We start from the raw sequence: 24,057 nt of genomic DNA on the forward strand, positions 1-24,057 counted from the left end.
ATGACAGGTGTTTCAGTTTCATTGTCTAACCCCTGTAAGTTCCGCCTTGCTAACCATATATGGTTTATCATCATGCGTGAAGGCATTCCTGAGTAATTAAGCTGAGAACACAAGGTGCAATTTTGGATGTAAAATCCATCTTTCAGGTTCTAATGGTTAACAGCGCAGTGCTTTGTGCATCTCATTGAAAGATACTGACCTGCGAGTTCACTCTGTGTACAGACACCAGCAGTTCATTTAAGGGAAAAGTAATATTATTTTATTCTTTATTCTGTTTATTGTAGCACGGCCGTGTGTGTGTGTGTGTGTTTAACGAGGATGGACTCTGATGATTGACTGTTGTCAGAGTTTTAATCAGTAAGTGGAGCACCTGTGTTTTTATCCGCCAAAATAGCAACATGCCATAAATTTATCTGAACACACCTCACTTCCAGACCACCATACCCATCAGTGTAGATTTATTTCTATATTTATTCTCTGATGCTATTGTAACAGTGTAGGCGCCAGGCGTGAAAAAAGACTGTTGATGGGGTGAAAGATAGCAAAAAGCATGGCAGAGCGCCTCGCGCAGGGTCCACAATAGGGCCCTTAGTCCCAAATTCTACATTTTATAGAAGTTAATGCACCGGCATGGGCAGATAAAATACAAAACGCTGGAGATCAACATTCTACATTCCAGCCACGTCTGGCTGCATCTCAACATTTACCCTTATTACAGCTGTTCAGTTCAGTTGAAGCCCAGCACACTGCAGATGCCTCCCGACTGCTCATCTCTACGCAAACAGAATAATGTCACGCTTAAGAAGTGACTTTTATTCTATTTCCATGCCATAAATGTCATCCACACACAAGCGCACACACACACATATAGTATATGTACACAAACATATACACACACCTCTCAGCATTACTGCATCACTCCCTCAGCCGCCCACTCATTATTAGAGTGACAGGTCATTTCACACACACACACACACGCACACACTTGGACAGTAACACAGATATACACAAACGCACACGCACAATGTATACAGAGTCACTCAGCCATGCATATGCACACACACACTCACACACATACACACAGACTGCAGTTTCCGCATTGCAGTCAGAAACCCCCCAAATGTCCCCCCATTCTTTACCCAGCCTTGACCAAATATCAGAAACTGAAATCCCAGCTAATAGAGAACGTTATAAGAATGTTTAGCAACGTTTTAAACAGGTTCCAAGATGTTAGCCGTGCTCTAATTGATAATATTTATATTTGGAATTATATTTGGGAGCAATGTTGTTAATAGTTTATAAAATAAAACAACAATGTTTATGTTACCTAAACATATACACCTAAGTAGTAAGAGTATAAATGGTCTTCCTCTTTCATCCGTTTCACTGTACCTCAAGTTCCCTCTCTCGCTCTTTTATTTAGCTTTATTTTACTCTGTCTCTTTACTCTTTTACTTCTCTTATTTCTCTCTCTAACTCTATACTTCTAATTCTCTCCCATTTTACTCCCATTTTATTCATTCCTTCCTCTCTAATTCCATTTCTTACATTCCTCTCTCCCTTTCATTCTTCTTTTTTTCTCTCATTCCTCTTTACTGTTGTTCCTCTTTAATTCCCTCTGTAATTCCCTTTCTCTCCTTCGATCTATCTCTCTCTCTCTTTCTCTCTCTCATTTTAGACATTTGGTCTGAATCAAAATAGCACTTTTCTAGATGTTTCAAATTTCAAATCAGTAAGAAGTGGCAGGTGGTTCTCTCCCATTAAACAATAGAAGAGGAAAAAGAACTGGTGTTCCAGAATTAGATTCATTATTGGTGCTCGTGATTCCTGTATCTACTGTAACTGTAGATTAAACCTTATTTATAAACAAAAACAAAAAACTGATGAGAAGCGAGAGCCCTGTATCTACCCACCCAAAGAGAGCATGACCAATTGTACTATCTCAGACTCCGGCCGCTGATGGAGAAGCAGCATGACCTGTGACTCAGATTATTCCAAAACCACAGTGACATCTCCATATTCTGCTAAGCCACTCAGAGCCCCTTTGCATCGTATTTCTTAACTGATATCTTTTCTCATTTCTTATTCCTTTCCCTTTCTTTTGCCCATTGTTTCCTCGTCTGTTTTCAACAGAACAGAACTGTATAAAAACTGACAAACGCTAATGAGAGAGGTTCACACTACACAACCTTTTGGGTCATCAGTCATTGTGCTGTTTACACTACAAGACTGTTTTTGGTGTAATCATGTCCTAACCTGTATCTCCAGGATCAGCTCACCAACCAATCACCTCACAGTAGCAGTAATGCTAATGCTTTACAATGTAAAACCTGTTTTTATTAGATAAACTAAAATATACAGGTATGCTTTCTTTTTTTGATCTTTTCTTTTAGTAGTAAATACATTATTCTACTTTCTAACTTTAAAGGAATATTCAGAACAAGTAGTTCATTATTATTTTGAATTTACAGTTTTTAGCTTACCCCTATTTAAAGAGGACTCTCTCTTACAGGTTCCCTCTAGAGTTTCACATTCATTTCATGATATAACAAGGGGGACAGAATGTGGTCAGGTTCTCTGTAAATGGCTCTTGTAAAGCAGGGGGTGCATTTTGGACCCGTGGTTCTCTGTTTCCCTGTAATTCCATTTCCAGTATGGAGCCGCTGCTCCTGACTCCCAGTCGCAGACTGGGTCAGATGTCTAGCATTGTACATATTTGCTGGGTGTCTTTCAGTAGTTTATACTACGCGACTGAGCGAGCGCTGAGGGATCCCTGATTTGCCTCCAATCATAGTTTTTGTCGGCGATCAGCAAAAAACTGTCAGCGACTAAAACAACTGGGCTAAAATCATGTAGTGTGAACCTGGCATACGTGAGAATTTGGAAGACAGAGCAGGGTATTTAATAACTGTAGCTATATAATGTCCTGATGTGTCAGTAGAGCTATATATATAAATGGTCTGGTCGTGTGCGGCAGTCAGTGGATTAGTGGAGCTGAAGAAAGACTGGCCACGCTGCAATGTGTGTGTGTGTGTGTGTGTGTGTGTGTGTCTCTGGAGGGGCCGCTGGTTAGCGAGGCAGTGTGACGTGAACTCCATACACAGTTTGAAGCTTATAGCTGAATAAGCAACTACCCTGTAGCCTATTATCCCCCCTCCCTCTCTTTCTCTTTCTCTCTTCTTCTTTCCCTCTAGTTCTTTCTCTCTTATTCTCTATAGTTATCCATATCTCATTGCATCATAGTCGCTGTCTAAATACTTCTTCTCATCCCATTCCCTCTCTTCCTCTCCTTCATTCCTGTCTCTCTTTGACTTTCAATTTTCCCTCTTTCTCTCTCTTCCTCTTTCATACCAATAGCATTCTTCTCTCTTCTCTCCTATTTTACTCTTTTTACCGCTCTAATTTTATTCCTAATTCCCATTCATGTCTTTACTGCTCTCTTTCTCTTTCTTTTATTCTTTTCTCTTGCTTTCAATCCTCTTTCATCCGTTTCACTGTATTTAATTTGTTTCTCTCTTCCCTCTCGACCTATTTCTCTTCTGTTCATTCTTCTCTCTCTTGCTTTTATTCCTCTTTACCTCTTTATCTCTCTCTCTTTTATTTAGCTTTATTTTACTCTGTCTCTTTACTTTTACTTCTCTTATTTCTCTCTCTAACTCTATACTTCTAATTTTATTCATTCCTTCCTCTCTAATTCCATTTCTTACATTCCTCTCTCCCTTTCATTCCTCTTTTTTCTCTCATTCCATTTTACTGTTGTTCGTCTTTACCTTGAGTTCCCTCTGTAATTCCCTTTCTTTCCTTCTATCTCTCTCTCTCTTTCATTTTAGACATTTGATCTGAATCAAGATAGCACTTTTTTAGATGTTTCAAATTTTAAACCAATTACTATTATCAGTAAGAAGTGGCAGGTGGTTCTCTCCCATTAAACAATAGAAGAAGAAAAAGAACTGGTGTCGTACCAGAATCCGATTCATTATTGGTGCTCGTGATTCCTGTGTCTACTGTAACTATAGATTAAACCTTATTTATAAACAAAAACAAAAGGAATTTGAGGGGAATCTTATTACACTCATTCTCCTGTGTGAAGTGCAATTTATTTGAAGGGCGGCAGAATTCGGCACAACACCTGGAAAGGCGAGCTACTGAAGTACCTCCCTTGTTGGGGAAAGAAGTAAAGTTCAAATATACACAGCGTAAAAACAACAACACATCAACCTTCTTTGATTTTTTTTCTTTCACTCTTTTTCTGCTTTTTACTCTTTTATTCCCTTTTTATTTTTAGTTCCCTCTCCAATTCTCAATCTCTCTATCTGTCCCTCTGTTTATTTCAGTTCTTTTTCTAATTTTCTCATCTCTCATTCCTCTTTTTCTCTTTCCCTTTTTCTTATTTAATGTTATTTCACTTTGCCTCTTTAATTCCCCTTTTTCATTCTTCTCTCACTTTTAGTTCTCTCTGTCTCTCTCATTTCAATTTATTCTGATATTAATCTTTACCACAAGTTGTTCCCTCTCTAATTACACTTCTCTCTTTCTCTCTTCTCTCTTCATCTCTCCCTTTCTCTCTCTCATCATTTATTCCACTTTCACTTGCTCTCTCTCCATTTTTCATTCTTCTCTCTCGCTTTTGTTACTCCACACTCTACCTCTCTAATTCCCTACTTCTCTGTCTCTGTCTCTCTCTCTCTTTCCTCTTGTCATCTCTTTTTTTTCTCTCATCATGCATTCCACTTTCATTTGCTCTCTGTCCCTCTTTCGTTCTTCTTTGTCTCTTGCTTTTGTTACTCCACTCTCTACCTCTCTCATTCCCTTACTTTCATTCCTCTCTCTCTCTCATCCTGTCTTTCATTTCACTATTATTTCTCTCTGTTTTTCTCTCTATTTTTCATTTAACTGTATTTCACTCTGCCTTTTTTATTCCCCTTCCCTCATTCCTCTTTCTGTTTCTCTCATTACACGTTACACTATTATTCCTCTTTACCTCAAGTTCCCTCTCTCTCTCTCTCTCTCTCTCTCTCTCTCTCTTTCTATCTCTCTTGATGTGAACAGATGCATTGTGCTCAGCTGACATCCTCTCATTACTTCCTCCCACTGTTCTCTCTCCCACACACACACACACACACAGACACACACTAGCGCTCACACTCATGGCCTGATGCCGCAGTTTGGACTCTCACATGTGCAGGTTTGCTAATGAAGGGGTGGGCGGAGGACTTTTATTTTTATTACGCTCTTTAACAAAAGCTATTCTCTAATTTCTCTCTCTATTTTCTTTTTATAACTTCCTTCACCTTCACCTTCCTTCACCTTCAGTCACTCTGATATATATATCCACGCCGCTCTTAAACACTCAGAGACGGCTGGTACGAGTCAGTCTGCCTCTGCAGTGCTGAAAGATGGATGGTGGAGTCGGTGGAGTCAGCAGAACACTGCAGCTGGTTGAATAATGGGTAAAGTGAAATGCCTCGAGTGCACTCAATGTAGCAAAATAAAACGACGCAGGCGTGACAGTGACAAATGCGGCACTGTCCTTTGGGGTATTCTCTCAGATGGAGTGACGGCTTTAAGGCAGTATGGTAGAGGGTCCAGAAATGCAGAGATGTGGAAAAGTAGAGAGAAAAATATAGTTAGAGGACTGGAGCACACCATACATGTTAACCCCGCCACTTTCATGTGAAATTTCTCCCCAGTTCACTTAAACCAATTAACCCACACAGTCACGGGTGAAAAGTCAGGGGTGGTGGTGCGTTTTTTTTTTTTTGGCTATTTTTAAAAATAACCACAGCCGCCAAAAAGAAAACAACAACAAAACAACAAAAAAGGGGGTGTTGCCTTGAATGTTGGGTCAGCACGGCAGGCAGATGTGTACAAGTCAACACTAAAATCAGTCTTCTTTGATTACAACAATAATAGATTTTGGGCTGGTTGAAGCTTCTGAAGGGCAGGTTTTAGACTGAGTTTGGACTGAATATTTTTGTTTTACATGGCAACCCTGTAGGACGGTGTTGTTAGGTATAGTTGGAGTTTCTATTCTCATTAACAAATAAGTGTAATTCTTATCTGAAAGCACTGGCACATAACCAATTACTACAGTAAAGTAAATAATTTGGTTTCTTATTAAGTGTGTTTAATTTAAATATATTGGCATGAAAAACATTGGTGAATCAGATGTGCATAAAGCCTAATGTCACCAGTTACAGTGTAATAAATATCTGATGCACTGGGCTGTGGATGGCCGTGTTAGTAATGGGTGCACCCTAAAGTAGCTGAATTTACTAATTAGGAGGGTTGTCTGGAAACTTCTCGGCGTGCGTTTTAAACAAGCCGATAATTAACTGCGGCAAGTGCAGTCAGTAAACATCCCACAGCAGAACGACGCAGGCAGAGGTGAAATCCTGAAAGCTACTCAAGAACAGATGGCCACAAACAGTTACATCATTCACAGGCCTACAGACATCAGAATGACTGACGGCATTTTGAAGTGATCACAGATTTTACAAAGTCCTTCGTCAAGGACTGTGGAGGTAATTAGAAAGAACTCGTTATTTTACACTAAACAGACAGTGTGTGGCAGGCCCTATTTTAGCGATCTATAGCGCACCGATCAATTGCGGATCAGAAAGCTTGATTTAGGTCATGTCTGTGTGCTTTTGAAATCGTGAGGGCACAAAAAGTGCACATTGCACAGCTGGAAATGCAAAAAAAGGCATTTACCAACCATCTTAATTAATCAGGGGTGAGTTTTGATCATAACGTGAAATAAACCAATCAGTGTATCAGTTGCCATTCCCTTTAAGAGCCAGGTGCACTCTGACATTGGCGCGCTGGTATCTTAACAGCACTGCGCTTTGTGCATCTCAGCAGAGTATTCTGACCTGCGCAAAAAACTTGCCTCTATCGCATTACTTGGTGAGGTGGATTGCAGTGCTAGTTGTTGAAGAGGGTCAGGAGTTTGCAGCCATATTTGTTGATGGGGTGAGGTGATCCCGACGCTAGTTAAAAGCTGAGGACGGGAGATTGCGGCTCTACCCTAAAGGCGTGAGGTGATCACGGTGCTATTTGTTGACAGGGGGTGGGAGGAGATAGCAATGCTATTTGTTGAAAGGGAAGGATATCAGGTAGCCCCTATTAAAATGATGGGGAAGGCAGCAGATTGTGACGCTTTTCGTTGATGGAGGGTGGGGCAGAATCCAGCGCTAGTTGTTAACAGAGGGAGATTGCGCACTATTAGATGACAGGGGAGATTATGGCACAATTTGTTGACTGGGAGAGATTGCGCACTATTAGTTGACAGGGGAGATAACAGCACTAATTGTTAAAAGGGGGAGATTGCGGTGCTATTTGTTGATGGGAGAGATTGCGCACTATTAGTTGACAGGGGAGATCACAGCACTATTTGTTAACCGGGGGAGATTGTAGCGGTATTTGTTGATGGTAGAGATTGTGGCACTATTAGTTAACAGGGGAGATTACGGCACTATTTGTTGACAGGGGGAGATTGCGGTGCTATTTTTTGATGGTAGAGATTGTGGCACTAGTAGTTGACAGGGGAGATTACGGCACTATTTTCTGACAGAGGGAGAGATTGCGCAATATTTGTTGACAGTGGGAGATCATGGCACTATTTGTTAACCGGGGAAGATCACAGCACTATTTGTTAACTGGGGGAGATTGCGGCACTATTTGTTGATGGTAGAGATTGTGGGGGAGATTGCGGCACTATTTGTTGATGGTAGAGATTGTGGCACTATTAGTTGACAGGGGAGATCACAGCACCATTGGTTGACAGGGGAGAGATTACGCACTATTAGTTGACAGTGGGAGATCTTGGCACTATTTGTTAACCGGGGGAGATCATGGCACTATTTGTTGATGGTAGAGATTGTGGCACTATTAGTTGACAGGGGAGATCACAGCACCATTAGTTGACAGGGGAGAGGTTACGCCCTATTAGTTGACAGTGGGAGATCATGGCACTATTTGTTGATGGTAGAGATTGTGGCACTATTAGTTGACAGGGGAGATCACAGCACCATTAGTTGACAGGGGAGAGGTTACGCCCTATTAGTTGACAGTGGGAGATCATGGCACTATTTGTTGGCAGGATAAAGATTGTGCACTATTAGTTCACAGGGGAGATCACAGCACTATTTGTTGACAGTGGGAGATCATGGCACTAATTGTTGACAGGGGAGAGATTGCACACTATTAGTTGAAAGTGGGAGATCACGGCGCTATTTGTTGATGGGAGAGATTATGGCACTATTAGTTGACAGGGGAGATTAAGGCACAATTTGTTGATGGGAGAGATTGCGCACTATTATTTGACAGGGAAGATTACAGCACTATTAGTTGACAGGGAAGATTACAGCACTATTAGTTGACAGGGAAGATTACAGCACTATTAGTTGACAGGGAAGATTACAGCACTATTAGTTGACAGGGAAGATTACAGCACTATTAGTTGACAGGGAAGATTACAGCACTATTAGTTGACAGTGGGCAGATCACGGCACTATTTCTTGACATGGGGAGATTGAGGTGCTATTTGTTGATGGGAGAGACATGTTTTTTGGGGGGACTCTAGTCAGTTTTTATCCACTGAATCCGCTCTGAACAGTTTTTTTTATTAGTTTGGATGGTGATAGTTTTTAGTGATTATTTGGATGGAGGGCCACTCTCAGCACAGCAGTGGCAGTGTATGGCATGGTAGTGTTTTGAACTAGTGCAACTTCTTTGAGGTGCTGTGGTGTTGCTGAGAGTTTGACACACATCACTGTAAGTACTTGGTTGAGACTGGTCCAGCCTGATCATTAATAAAGATCCAGAAGACTCCCAACACAAACCGTGCATGACAACAGACAGTAGGTGTTTTTAATGAAGTGGCCTGCTCATTGTTTGCCCTGGCCTGGTACAGTCACAGTGACAGAATTCACAGCAAATTGGCAACCCAGTCATTAAGTTTCCAAAAACGCTACAGGAAAGGTGTCAGAGGAAAAAAAAAAAAAAGATCCAGTTTCTGACATAAAGAGTCAGTCTACTTACACACATCGTCAAAAAACATGAATAAAACATATTGAGAAGTTGTGCCAGACTGTCAAAGAGTGACTCAGCATGGCGGCAAGTCATCTTCAGTGACAAGTCAAGCTTTTGTCTTGTTGGAAATTTGACAAATCTGTTTATAGATGCACCAGGGTCATGCGCTCCAATGCACTATTCCAACAGGACATTGCCCGTCCATATACTGCTGCCATCTTAACTGAGTAAGTATTCAAGCTGCATGATGTAGATTATCAAAGAACACCATTAGGAACCGCTACAACTCCATGCTGAGATGTCTGGCACGTTGTGTTACACATGCCTTACGCACTTCTTCAGTGTGTTTAGCTCAATAAATATGACCAAGACCAGTTCCCCCCATATCAATCAAATTTTCAAATGTAGCATTGCAATCTGACACTTCCTTTTATGGTGCAATTATTTTTTAGGACAATAAGTATATCAAGTGACGACCCCATAACAGTCTGTAATAGAACCAACAGGTTCAAAAATTACCATTTGGGTTGTATACTGTATTTACAAGTGCATCTTTAAAAAAAAATCATATTGAATTAGAAAATTTGAAAAAAATAAAATACTAAAAAGTTACTTCATTTTACAATTCAAAATGTGAAACTCACATACACACAGAGTAAACTATTTTAAGCGTTTGTTTATTTATTTTATTGTTGATGATTATGGCTTACAGACAATAAAAAAACAAAAATCAATATTAGAATATTATATAAGGCCAATTGGTACTTTTGGCAGTGTAGGCAGTGTGCCAAGTCCTGCTGGAAAATGAAATTTGCATCTCCATAAAAGTTGTCAGCAGAGGGAAGCATGAAGTGCTGTAGATGTCATGGCTCTTTAAATATTTTAATAATATTCTAATTTTTTGAGATGCACTAGTACATAGGGCTATAGGGACCCATGTGAGATTAAGGTGGGCTCTAATGAAAAAAACAGTATGGACGCCCAATTGTATTGGTATTGTATGTATACACTCACTCAGGGAGAACCAATACCCACCTAGAACCCACGTGGAACCCAACTAGCCAAGTTTTCACCAATATAAGCTTCACATGAACATGTTTTGGCTGGGTTGTTGCTGCAGTTTATTTGGTAGTAACTTGATGGCCATACAGTGTTTGATTGAACATATGGTTGCACAGCTCCATGTAGATACATTATTATGCTACATTACCCATGCTGTTTCTCAGCTCTGGTCTCATGTGTAGTGTGAGGGTCTCTCATGTACAGGGGCGGATTTAGTACTAAGCAAAAGTAGGCCATCGCCTAAAGCCCCCATGAGACATTAAAGACCTCATTAAAATACAAATATGATAAGATACATATATGAAGTTAAACCACTTGTTATGTAATACATATAATCTAGCAATGGCTAATTGCTAATATTTGGCATTGTAATGACTATTTTCAGCACTATCAGCCACTAAACTGGAGTATTTCATTCCATTACTTCAATTACTGAAACAAGGATCAGTACAAGAAGATCAATTATGATATTTTTCAAACTTAAAATCCTTTAATTTTCTCAAAAATCATCAGTGCGCCTTATAATCTGGTGCTCCTTATGTATGAATTTTACCAGTCAGGTTGTAAGGAGAAATAAAGCCACTTCGCTGAAGTACAGCAATATTAAGGAGTTTCAGTGAAGTTTCTCTATCAGTATTAGCATTAGCCACAAAGTTAGCGCAAACAGTTAGCACTACTGGAGCAGAATGCATAAACTGCTAACCGTGCTAAGCACTAGCTCTTTCACCGTTCAGAGGCGAGTATATCAGACTGTAACCTGATTGTTTACCATGTTAAAACAAGCTAGGTGGGACAAACCGCTAGCTAATATCACCCTGGCTTATCAGAACACTCAGGATTCCTCAATGTAGCTCTGTTGGGCGCCATTAGCTGCTAACCGTGGCTAGTGCAAGCTGTTAGCTGCTTATGCTAATGCTGCACCCAGCCTTAACGGAAATCTGAAATTATAAGCTTACTGTAAATAAATAAAAGCTCTTCACTCACCCAAATAAACAGTTTTCAGGAGAGAAATCTGTGTAGATTAACTTCCAGCGCTTGTTTGACTTTAAAAGAAAATTTGTTTACTTAGCTTAGCTTAGCTTAGCTTAGCGAGACCTGCTGAATTAGAAGAAAAACACAATGACAAAGCTGTTCTGTACTAGTGTTGCATAGAGATCCTTATAATCCGTTGCAACGTATGTATGAAAATAGACTAGAAAATAGAAGCTTATTGATAGTGAGCCTTATAATACAGTGCAAAAAATACAATATATTATTTTTGTGATGTCAGTGTAGACAGCTTTGACACTCAGACACCTGTAACATCTTACAACACAGGTGTACCGTCTGATATTACTAGAGAAGACACCTGTGTTTTGCCTGAGGCTCGAAAAATCACTAAATCAGCCCCTGGTTACATGTGGTCTTGTGTGTGCGTGTGTGTGTGTGTGTGTGTGTGTGTGTGTGGTAGCTGGGAATTCCAGCATTATCCCTCCTGTCACAGGAGCTCTGGCTGCACAGCAAGCAGCTTAAAGACTTAAGGAGAAACATCGCCATCTAGAGTCCATGATAAAAGGTTCCTAAAAGGATCAGAAACCTGATTACAATCACAAGCACTTACTGATGGTCATTATCACAATACTGTGCTTTTTGGCCCTCAGAATTTATATTATTATGACCATTTATCGTATTTATAAGACTTCAGACTTGGCAGAAACCATATTTTCATACCTTAATCATTTTTATTTTCACTTTTTATTTCCTGTCATGCATGTGCCCACCCTGTTATGATAGTAGTAGTTGAGCTAAAGTTCATGTTGTTCATGGCACATTTTAATGATCTAAAATTATTTTAATTACAGTGATATTTTACCAGAGCAGGAATGACAGATTTATAGATAAGCTTTACAACTGTTAAGTAAGGAGACAAAATGAGCAAAGTGAAATTAATATTATTTATTACTGAAAATGCAGCAGCAAGTGTATTAAAGTCCCTAAGGTTAATACTTATATATTGGTAACAATGTGTTCAGAGATAATTATGAAAAATGTATTGTTACACAGTGTTTGTATGAATACGCACAACTATGCTACGACTTAAAAGGCATGTTATATTGATATTGACCCTATTAAAATCAACCAACTGTGAAGGAACTCCAGCAGCTCATTTAAGGGAACAGCAATGTAACTTATTCTTTATTCTGTTTATTGTTAAATTAAAAATTCAGGTTTGTGCTCTTCAGCGCATCTGTGCGTGTGTTTAATGAGCAGGGGTGTAAAAGCGCTGGGTGCATCTATAGGAATGGACTCTGAAGATTGACCATTGTCTAGGTTAATGTCAGTCAGTGGAGCGTCTGTGTATTCCGTCACCAAAATAGCAACACGCCAGAAATTTACCTGAACACACCTCACTTCCAGATCACCACACCCATCAGTGTAGATTTATTCCTAAACTAAATTTCCCACCAGAGGAAGTGACAACGTTGTCAATTAGAACAGTTTTGCAGATTTGATTTATTTTTACAAACAGAAGTAACAGAGTTGAACAGAACACTCTGACAGACCTAAACAATCATATATATTACAGAACGTACATTAAATGAATAGTGTATGGGCAAAATTAAAAATTAGCCTGAATTATGTTGAGTAAAATACCATGTTTAAATTAGAAGGTAAAGACAGTCAATAATATTTTGGGCTTAGTGAAGACTTATAGAATCAGAAAACAGATAAAGACAGGCATTTATTAATAACTCCACCCTGGGCTTTCTCCCTACACTGTATCTTTGGCTCTCATTGACTGAACTTCCAGTTCTATCACTTTTTCTATACTACTGGATCTACAGTTATTAACAGGTACAGAAATTAATTTGATAGAAATTTGCTTGCATCCTTCAGTCTTCCTCATATAGCAACCAAGCCAATAAAGATTTGTCTGCGATTTCCAAAACACAAAGCAGTTATTGCTCGATTAGAACACAATTTGAAGCATGTATTTTATTTAACTGCCTCACTAAACTCAGAGGAGGAACAGATTTTTAACTGGACTGCAGTGCACCATCGGACTGGTTTCTGAAGAGTGGGAAGCCTGAACTGAGCCTAACTGATTTCAGAAGTAGCCAGAGTGGATCGCTTGAGCATTTGAAGTGCCGTCGTTTGAGGGAATGATTGGTGCACTTGCTGACTTTCTGATTAAGTGTGCTGGGTAAGTGTAGTGAACAGGGTACAAGTGCGCACTTTCGCCCACGGTGATAAACACGGCCTTGGCCTTCCTGGCAAAGGGAACGGGTCAAGTGGCTATAGTCCATATTTGGCTAATCTTTCTGCATGTGTGGTTGTAGTGGCACGATCAGCAACTACAGCATGGAAAGTTACTAAATTTTACACTCTCTGACAGAGTACATGTTAGACTGTGTTGTTGTTGTTGTTTGTTTTTTTTTCATGCATGCTATGAGTAAAATGCACAACTAAAGGAAAACACTACAGTGTGAAAATACAAAAGATAATAGATAACGCAACAATAAAACAATATATAAAAGATAACTTTATCATACCACTAAACTGTGATTGTATAGTATACATTTTTCTTGTTTCTAAGGGATTTATGAGACAATATTCACAATATTCAGAGTTTTCGTACTCTGTTGGTTCAGCATTGTGATAGAATAAAGGGAAATTTGTTGTCCTTTTTTTCCTTTGAACACGTTAGCTGTAAACATAAAAAATATAGTACAAAGAAAAAAAATGCACTTGCGACATACCCCGCACTCAGACAGCAATCGTCAGTGCAGCAGTTTGATTTCAGCAGCAGCACATTTTCACACTGTAAAGGACAAAAGAACATATTACATAACATATTATAAAACAGTTTTAAGGTTTCTAAAGGCCTATCTGGATGGGATTAGTTTCTCAGGGGGACGTCTGTGAAAAATATTTCACACTTCTACTCAGTGATAAAACTCCTGCATCCGGACTGCAATTAAAAAAACTGGAGGACCAGTGAGTTTTTTATGGCTTTCTCGGTCACATGACATCGCGTTCAGTAGCTCCTCCATTTCCACCTGCTGTTGTGTTTACATGGATCTCCGTGGAAATGCGTGCCCAAAGTATAATTACGGTGTGTAGCAACGTGAGACGTGAGTCCAGACGGGATTAACTTCACCAGAGGACCATGGAGTTTAATTATAATAATTATAGTAATTCTCTCAGAGGACGTCTGAGAAAAACATGTACATGGTCATTCCGTACGGGAATAAAATCACAGAGGACCCCCCATAAAAGAGAAAATTACCCCAGAATCCACTGAAAAACTAATTCCATCCAGATAGGGCTTAAGTCAGCTTAACAGTACTGGCTAGTTCATGTTACTGTTAAACAACATTAATGTCAGGAATTATTAAGTTATATATATGATTATTCTGAAAATATTTAATAAATATTATAAAAAATTGAGTAGAATTCACAATTATATAATAATGTATTTTGATTCCTATAACATGAGGACAGTATCTGTATGTTACTCTTAAAGATCATAAGGTGTTGACGCTAGTGTGTATTTGTAATAATATGTTTTATGTGTTGTGGCTTGTGTTTACAGAAATTGTGAGAGCGATGACTCATGCAATAAACCAGGGAATGGCCATGTACTGGGGAACATCACGCTGGACAGCAATGGAGATCATGGTCAGTTTAACTATTGCTAATTAACACAAAGCATGACATCATATGTCATCAATATCAATATGACGTGCCTTTTGTGTCCACAGCATAGTGGTTTAAATTTCATATATGTGAAGTTTGATTGTATTATATATTATAGTTTATTGTAGTTTATTTTATTGAGAATCTGACAATACAGCAATTGAATAATAAAAACTGACAACAAAATTTATAAGGAGTAGAAAAAAAACTTAAAAAATGTCTATTTAAATCCATATTACAACCCAACCTCCATTCACACACACACACACACACACACACACAGACACACACAGGGGAGAATAGGAGAAAAAAACTGTTAACAATTAAACCACAATTATTTTGAAAATGACTAAATTTATTATTGGCGAATAGAAATGAGAAAACATTGGGGAAACAATTAAGCATTAAAACAAACATTTAAAATATTTATTTGGCTGTTTCCATAAAAATATCATCTAAATATTTCCGAGAATTTCCCATCCTGCCATGTTGTAAAAACACCACACCTTAAGCAACATTACATTACCATTAACATTACAACCTTCATACGGTTTGAGTTTGAAAGGCCCAAAATCACTTGCTGCTTGTTCAGCAGTTAATAATATTACATTTATTATTTCATTTAAAAATTATTAATATTTTTTTTCTCTATACTTTACTATACTTTACTTAAAGTAAAGTTAAAGTTTAAGCTGTCCACTCTGTCTTAGTGAAATATCACAGTGGCACAGTGCCACACAGTGGCACTCTGGGTCAACCACAAGATTGTCCACCCTGTCATTATCCACCCTGTAGTGCAGCTTGTCATGACAAGGTGGACAAATGCACAACAGGAAATAGAAAGTGATTAAGCTGGAAAATATCACTTCTGTGTAGTCTGAAGACTTATATATAAATTTTAAGTATTTTGTTTGAGGGCCAAATACACAGTATTCTGCTAATGATCCATGTGTTATAATGAATCGTAATAAGTAATACACTATATTGCCACAAGTAATCGCTCACCTGTATTGAGTTTGGTGAGGTAAGGTTTGGATGGAGCTGCTCAGCCATGGAAAACCATAAAGTTCTCTACACTCTACTGCTCCTGATCAAATCTGAAGCTGCATGAAGTTTGAAGGTGTGTAGTGATGTAGTGACTCTGCAGAAAATTGTTGAACTCTGTTCACTATGCTCCTCAGCATCCGCTGACACCGCTCTTGCTGTCGTTTCCAGTCTCTTCCACTGTGTCATAATATCACTGACAGTTGGCTGTGGAATATTTAGTAGTGAATAGTGACATTTCATGACTGGACTTATTGTACAGGTGCTGCATCCTATCACTGTACCACGCTGGAGTTCACTGAGCTCCTGAGAACAATATAGGGTATGTCATTATCAGTGGCGATTGCTCTAAGACTGCAAGGGAAGCTCAGCTTCCCCTAAAATGTAAAAAAATAAGTGATTAAATATATACAGTTGTGTGTACATGTCACTGATTAAATATGCGCTACAACGCGCTGAACTTAGTTCAGAATCAGCTTCTTATCACTGGTAACGCCGCAGCTTTCCTCTCGCAGCTTCACAGCGCTGCTTTAAACAGTGCACAGACTTCAATAGCGGAGCAAAGCGCGCGGCGGAACGAGACGAGTCATTGGATAAACGCTGGGCTTTGTCCCGCCCATTGGACGCTCAGCGTCTCTGGGGGTCTATGGAGCAGTGGGCTGGCCTCGGCCGGCCCGGACGCTCAGCTTCTGCATGATGATTGGATGATCTGTCTGAGGCGGAGTCCCTTTTTGATTGACAGCGAAACGAGCGAATCAGCGATCATTTAGTGTAAAAACCCCATGATGGGAGCATTTTTATTCTGTTCTGAGTTGAACCTGAGACTTTCCTAATCCTTATAGCGGCATTTTCTTTGATATAAACGACTAATATTGTGTTATCATTAAAAATAATTTAAATAATTTAAATTAATAAAGGGATTATTCAAGGAAATTAAAACTGTCCAAAAAGGAACTAAATTTACCTGCATTTTTTTCCTTTACCAACTTTAAAGATTTTGCGTAATGTTAGAATGGGTTACTTTTTGTTGTGTATTGAAAACTTGAAAATAATCTCAGGGAGAGTAGAATTTTTGTATAAATAAAACTACATATGTTAAGATGTAGGCCGAAATTGAGCTTCCCCTCCTTGAAAGACCAGCATCCGCCACTGGTCATTATAGCCTTATCATGATTTCTCTCTCTCTCTCTCTCTCTAGGAGGCGTACTCTGTGGCTCGGCAGTTTAACCTCATCCCTCCAGTGTGTGAGCAGGCTGAGTATCATTTCTTCCAGAGAGATAAAGTGGAGGTGCAGATGCCTGAACTCTATCATAAGATCGGTACGACTAAAACTAAAACTGGAAAACATGGAATGTAAAAAGTGTGCATCAAAAACTTCACACAGTCCTTAAAAATCTTATTTGTACTGCATGGGTTTTCTTCACAGGTGTGGGTGTGGTGTCCTGGTCTCCACTAGCCTGTGGAATCATCACAGGGAAATATGAGAACGGTGTTCCAGAGTCCTCCAGGGCAGCCATGAAGGTTGGCTAACACTTTACTGCTCATGATTCATGGCTAGGGTCCACACATGAACTCAGAGCTCAAATAAACAAGTATTTACACATTTTAATATCTATTTTAAGTGTTTATTTCTTATATTTTTAATTAATATGGCTTACAGATGAAAAAAACAAAAGTATTATCTTAGAAAATTGGAATATTATATTAGTGTGGGCAGTGTGCCAAGTCCTGCTGGAAAATGAAATCCGCATCACCATATATTTGCTGACTTGTTGCAGCAGCAGTGATTGGCTGGCCAGTATTTGGAGAGCTGAAAGCGAGCGTTGTGATTGGCTCAGTTCATCAGTAGTCAACATCATATCTGAAAGGGATCAGCTGTCCCATTTCTCCAATTACTGCTCCTACTCTCCATTCCTCCTCTCCTCGATTCCTCCACCTTCGTCTGGGGTAGGAAAGGAGAAGAGCAGTAGGAAAGGAGGAGGAGGAGAGGAGGAGGAAAGGAGTAGTAGTTTCTGGACACAGCCTTAGTGAGAGGGTATTCTAACTGGCTTAGCCAAATTGTTTACCCCAAAAAGTTGGGGTAAAACCAGTCCTCAAAAAACAGGTTATCAAATATTTCTGAATGACTGTGTTATTTTACACTTTTGTGTGTGTGTGCGTTTGTGTTTCCAGTCATACCAGTGGCTAAAGGATAAGATAGTGAGTGAGGATGGGAGGAAGCAGCAGGCTAAGCTGAAGGAGCTGAGACACATCGCTGAGAAACTCAGCTGTACGCTGCCACAGCTCGCCGTAGGTGAGACAAAAACACAGAAGCTACTTTTACCCTCAGGCCTGATACGTGATAGAACGGTTACAGCACTATTTAAGGGCACACGCAGCCCATAAAACCCACATTAACGATACATTAATGGTTCTCGGAAATGGAGGAACATTACTGACTCTGTTTTCTCCTCTTCTGCTACAGCCTGGTGTCTGCGGAACGAGGGAGTGAGCTCAGTTCTTCTGGGGACGTCCAACCCTGCACAGCTCAGGGAGAACCTGGGTGCAATACAGGTTGAATACATGAATGACTCTCACATTATTCACACGTACTGCACACTTTATAGATCATCATTAAAAACTTTGATTTACACATAGACTCAACACTGACACTGGAACTAGCACACTCAACTGTTGACTGTCTGTTTTATTATAATGTTTTTTTTTATTATTTTGTTATTTATATTAGAGATGGGACCAGTCCGATACAATATCAGTATCGGGCCAATATTGACATAATTAACGTAATGGATATATGGGGTGACAGCGGCGGATCCACTTACCGATCCATATTCCAGTTCACAGCTTGAGCTGGACAATAAACCTGCCATAACATTAACACAAAACGCATCACTGATCCGGATTTCAGTTTCACAGTTTACCCTGAACCCCCAGCAGCTTCAGTCTGCGGCTGAATGAGTAACTTTAGCTGTTTGTCTACAAAAAAGTCAATTATCTGGAGAGTTTTAACTTTGGAAACGCTGAACAACAGAACAGTACTCATAATATTTGTAAATTCAGTGTCTGAGGGGTGAACAGATTAACAACAGCAGTCTGTTAGCCGAGCTAGCACTGAACTGACAGCAGCTGCATTCTGGTGTTGTAAAGGTATTAAACTACAGACTGGAGTAAACTATAGTGATAATCCACACATCCTATAGCGTTTATGGAACTATTTAAAAAGGAAGCCGCATTAAAGTTGTTGGCGTATCTCTTTTTGAGGTACATTGTTTACATTTTACAGCTGTTTTTTCTGTTAATGAAGTCTGATTTCTTCATATATTGTGTAATTTTTGGGACACATAGGTCACAAACCTATATAAAAGCCCGGTCAAAATCTTGAAAAATACTGTGATATACATTTTAGGTCATATTGCCCAGCACTAGTCTGATTCAGTTGGTAAGTTGCTTAACCCAACAAACCATGCAAGCACTCTTTCCCCTCTGGTTTTTCGGAGCTGTCTGGCACATGGCAAGTGCAAGAAAGTAAATACAACAAGAAGGTTTTGTGTTCTAGACTAGCACAGACAGTTGTGCAGTGTAACACAGAACGCAGAAAATTGTGTTTGCTTTAAAACACAATATTATCCATTGGTGGCAAGGTGTCCACTCTTCTCGCGGGTCTTGGTGCGGTTGTTCGACCCATTTCTGAGTTCAGTCAATTGTTTCACACCCTAACAAACAAACCGCACCAAGGATGCAAACAAGCCAGAGTTTGCTTTAATCGGACCAAATAGTGCCGGTGGGAAACGCCCTACTTAAACATATGGCCCTTATATGACCCTGTGCATCTGTCATGGTGGACTTCCTGCTGAGCTTATAGATGAGTCTATAATTTTGACGACCATTCTTGCAACACGACCAGGCAGTTATTTCAAATCATGAAAACCCAGCCTATCTCTTATGTCTCTTTCAATGGGGAGGGGACACAATACTGGAAACAGAATGCCAGATTACTGCTTCTTAAAAACCTCGTGAAACATTTTGAGCATTAATAATGCTCAAACATGTACAAAAATGTAATTTTTTGTTTTCTGCTTGATATGGCTAATGCGCTTGCACAGATCTCCACAATAAGGGGTGGTCTCCTTATTAATAATATCTCTGGCTTTGCAGAGAGAAAACATTTTACAGTATTATCTCTATTTCTTCCTCCAGGTTCTTCCGAAGATCACTCCTCACATTGCCACCGAGATTGACAAACTCTTGGGTAACAAACCCCACAGTAAGAAAGATTACCACCACTGAGCCCCGCCCACCAAGGCCGCTGCTGCCCTCTGGGCTTCTGGGACTGAAGAAGATGGACCTGTTCGTCATTTCCGACCTGTCAGTGTGTCCCTCACCTGCTCGTCCAGAGATGTGTCCTGTTGTACCATCAGCATTCTGGTGTATACAGAGCCAGTCAACAAAGCCATGCATGCCTCTGCTAGCCTTCAATCCCATCGGTTTGTGCGCGTGTGGTGGTTTGTGTGATTGTGTGTATGAGTGAAGATCCTCTGTGCACACCTGAACCGTAAAAGCCTATATTCTAATATGCTAATGTGCACTATAAGACACATTCAGCAGTATATCGTCCATATATACCAAAGTCAACCCTGTTATTGACGTTCGGTTACTTGACCACATTGGACGTGTTTATCGTTTTCAAAGGACAGAATGAAACTGATCTGTGTGAGCCTGAGGACATCAATACATGGACTTCATCAAACAGGATGGAAAACCATGCAAAGAGTGCTATGGACTGTTACTACTCCTTCAGACTGTGCTCTAAACATGCTGTTTCTCCAAAGTAGGCTTGCAGTGATACACAGTTTCACGGCATTCATGCATTTCAGAAGATATCTTAATTAGTGCTGTAAAATGCTAATGGGTTACTTAATATGATTAATCTTTAAACCATAATTCTAGTTCAGAAAGTAACTATGTTACGAATATTTATTTACACTGAAATATAGCTTCAATCTTAGGACTTTGGCCTAAAGTGCAGAATGCGACTTTATTCTACAGCTACAGCACAGTCAACAGTGTTTCCCTGTTTCTCTCTCTCTGTCTAACTAAGACATTCAGATTTTAAGTACATACTGGGGTTATGGGGCAGGATAGGTGTTAAATAAGATAGAAATGCGGTTTTCTTTCTGTAGTGCACAGAAAGGAAGACTCTACTATACAATCTATATAGCAAATTAATCCAATTAATTAAATATTTAATAGCTTTTTTTATTTCCATTGCATTGGAAGCCTGTATGTAATATTCATTATTTCATATTGACCTTTTTATTTCACGAAACATCCCATAAACCAACCAACAGTAAAATAAATAAATAAATAATTAATTAATTTAAAAATAAATAAATAAATAATAATAATAATAATAATTTAGCTGTAACTTTGCCTCAATGGATCTAGTACTACTGGTTTTCCTGTGCAGTGGATGGGACCAAGCTACTGTTTGATTGGTTCATAAATATGTTCATTGATTGGTTTGTGGTCTATTCTGGTGGACAACAGTTCTTAAATAGTGTTATGTTCTACAAAACATTTAAAAATAAAGGAAACACATGATGTCCATTGTAATGGATACAGGGTCTGAAAGGGTTAAATATTCTAATTCTCTGATTCTAAGATACACAATACAATTAATTTTGCCTTCCTCTGGAAAATGTAGAAAAGTACCAGCATTAACAAAATTTAATCATGAATTTTAAATTCCAAATGTCCTTATGTTTGGGGGGAGGGGTTGGGGGCTGTGTTTTAGCAAATGTGCTCTGCTAAACCCGTAAAGAAGCCTCCCAATGGTAAAAGCGTAAACAAATAAACAGCCATATGACTAGCCTAGCCATATTAATAAAAAGCATATATGCTTTTTATAAACTTTTAGCTAGATAGCTTAAAAAATAATTTAGCCATACGACAAGCCATTTCAATAAATAAGCAATTTCTCTACTGGTGGAATGGGCGCTAATGTGTTAGCAAGGAATTTGTCGATTTGTGTTGCTTGTCAGAGAACTCAGATTAAAAAATGTAAAACAATGTAAAAAAAATTCTTAAAAAATGTAAAACAATGTAAAGCCGCTAAGTAACACATATTGATTAGTAGAAATCAAGGGTACACCCAAGCTAAGTAAAGCTAAGATGACTAAGATGTGGTTAGTGGTGTGTAAATCTGATGCATATTGACTTGTCAAAATTGATATTTCTTCTACAGCAAGATTAGGTTAATTCTGCCATGTTTTACCATTGACCACTGGTGAAGCCCGAAATTTGAGCCATAAAAATCAAGTAAATTCAGCAGTGTGAGATTACACAGAGTGAGATTCATCTTTTTGACAGGGTTAATCAACCCGTCAACAACTAGCAGCATGTAGTCCAGCTCAAAATACAGTTAGCATTTCCAAGTCTGCTGAAGCCAGCTGTTAACACTGCGGTAATCCTGCTCCAACAATGCCGAGTCCAGCTGCTGTGTCTGTTAGCATTATGGCCGAGCCTGGCTGTTAGCATTGTGGATAATTCACTATATAAGGATTCATAATGCAGGTGTAGAATATCCTACAGACATGATGCTATGTATCCTAGCAAATAGCAAAACCTACTCTATGTGTCCAGCCCTGAGCTTCTCAACAACGTTCAGTCCACTCCAGATTTCCAAAAAATTGAATCCCACTTTATTTCCATAGCAGTTATCCAATGCATGAGTACTAGTCATGATCCACCATGTTTGTTCTGTTAATGCTTATGGTCATTGTAAAATACCATCAAGGCACTGATATTTTCTGAAACAGTTATCATACCGTGAAAAACTTTTACCACTGCAATCCTACTCCAGAGTCAATATTCTTCATTCAGAAGTGTTTTCTTTTCCCATCGTAACCCTGTTGTCTAATCAAAGTCGTGCTGTGGTCTTCGATACCATAGATGGATCTGAACCTGTTCCAGGGAACCTGCTATTTCTGCTGATGGGTTTGAAGCTTAAACCCCAAGACTGTAAGTTGTCGTATTTATTCAGTGGCTTTGCTATGGACGGCGATGGCCCTGCTGCTGTGTTTGCTAGCATTTGAGCCTCAGAAAAAAAAAAACACCCTGAAAGAGATTTGGCGTGAGTTCTGGTGTGATGCATTTGTTTACCATAAACTGTTTACGACTTTGGGAAATGATAAGGCTGTAAAGTATATTATTGTAGAGTTTTGTTTTAAGCATTGAAATAAAATGGCTCTTGACATTTGTGTTTTCATTGATTTACTGTATGCAGATGCATTCATTTGTTATTGTAATAATTTAAAAAGTGCTATAAAAAATAATCCACATAGCCTAAAACATGGAATGGATTTTTTTTATTGCTTTTTTAACCTTCCCCATCCCCAAACTCAATCAAGAATTCTTATGAGTGAGAGCTATTATTCACAAATGGAGAAAACATGAAACTTCAAGAGTGACAGACCTACCGAATTTACTCCAAAAGGGCATGGACTACTCATCCAGGTGGTCCCAATAGAACACAGAACAACATCTAAAGAACTGTACACCTCTTGCCTCAGTAAAGGTCAGTGTTAATTTAATAATAAGAAAGAAACTGGTCAAAATGGTCCCCATGGGAGTGTTTCAAGGCAGAAACTTTCCTGACCAAAAAGAACACAAAGGCCCATCTCACAAAGAAAAAAACATATTGATGATCCCCAGAACTTTGGGAAAATACTCTGTTCACTAAAATATGTGTATAGCCAATACTTTTGTTTCTAAAGGAAATACCAAGTTAATTAAATTATTTAACTTCTGTTGTTGCGGATCTTAATTTAATAATAGAGACGTGCATCATCTTTTTTATAATATAAAATGAAATCTCAAACATTTCTACTTCTGAATAAGAGAGTAAGGGACATAAAAGGTATTTTCCTTTATTAAAAATTCAGTAAATCAGTTAAAATTAGTATTGAATCAGATTAGATTAGAATAGATATTTTACTTTAGTTGTAAAAAAAATAGACTATTTATGTGAATTCTTTAAAATATATTTTTTAATCACACTAACTAAAGAGAGTGTTGTTTTTTATTATGGCCATTCTAGGCAGAAAATCTTACACCATAAAAAAAACGGCATAATTTATCCAAAGACGTCCTCTCCCATACCCTGCAAACAACTGACAAAATGTACAGACACAAACAGGAAACTAACCTCTGCTCAGAGTGTGGAAAAAGGTTTTA

General features: G+C 38.9%; 1 protein-coding gene across 1 annotated transcript in view; it reads left to right on the forward strand.

Annotated features, from left to right (window-relative positions):
* Positions 1-23,083, forward strand: part of kcnab1b (potassium voltage-gated channel subfamily A regulatory beta subunit 1b) — a 155,805-nt gene extending 132,722 nt beyond the window's left edge. The window contains exons 10-15 of the mRNA XM_022679220.2: positions 14,675-14,760; positions 17,021-17,141; positions 17,249-17,343; positions 17,995-18,115; positions 18,287-18,375; positions 20,020-23,083. Of these exons, the coding sequence (XP_022534941.1) occupies positions 14,675-14,760; positions 17,021-17,141; positions 17,249-17,343; positions 17,995-18,115; positions 18,287-18,375; positions 20,020-20,109 (602 nt within the window). The 3' untranslated portion in view covers positions 20,110-23,083. The remainder of the gene's footprint in view (positions 1-14,674; positions 14,761-17,020; positions 17,142-17,248; positions 17,344-17,994; positions 18,116-18,286; positions 18,376-20,019) is intronic.
* Positions 23,084-24,057: the final 974 nt, after the last annotated feature.

The sequence above is a fragment of the Astyanax mexicanus genome, chromosome 4 (assembly GCF_023375975.1).
Source record: "Astyanax mexicanus isolate ESR-SI-001 chromosome 4, AstMex3_surface, whole genome shotgun sequence".
Lineage (NCBI taxonomy): Eukaryota > Metazoa > Chordata > Actinopteri > Characiformes > Acestrorhamphidae > Astyanax > Astyanax mexicanus.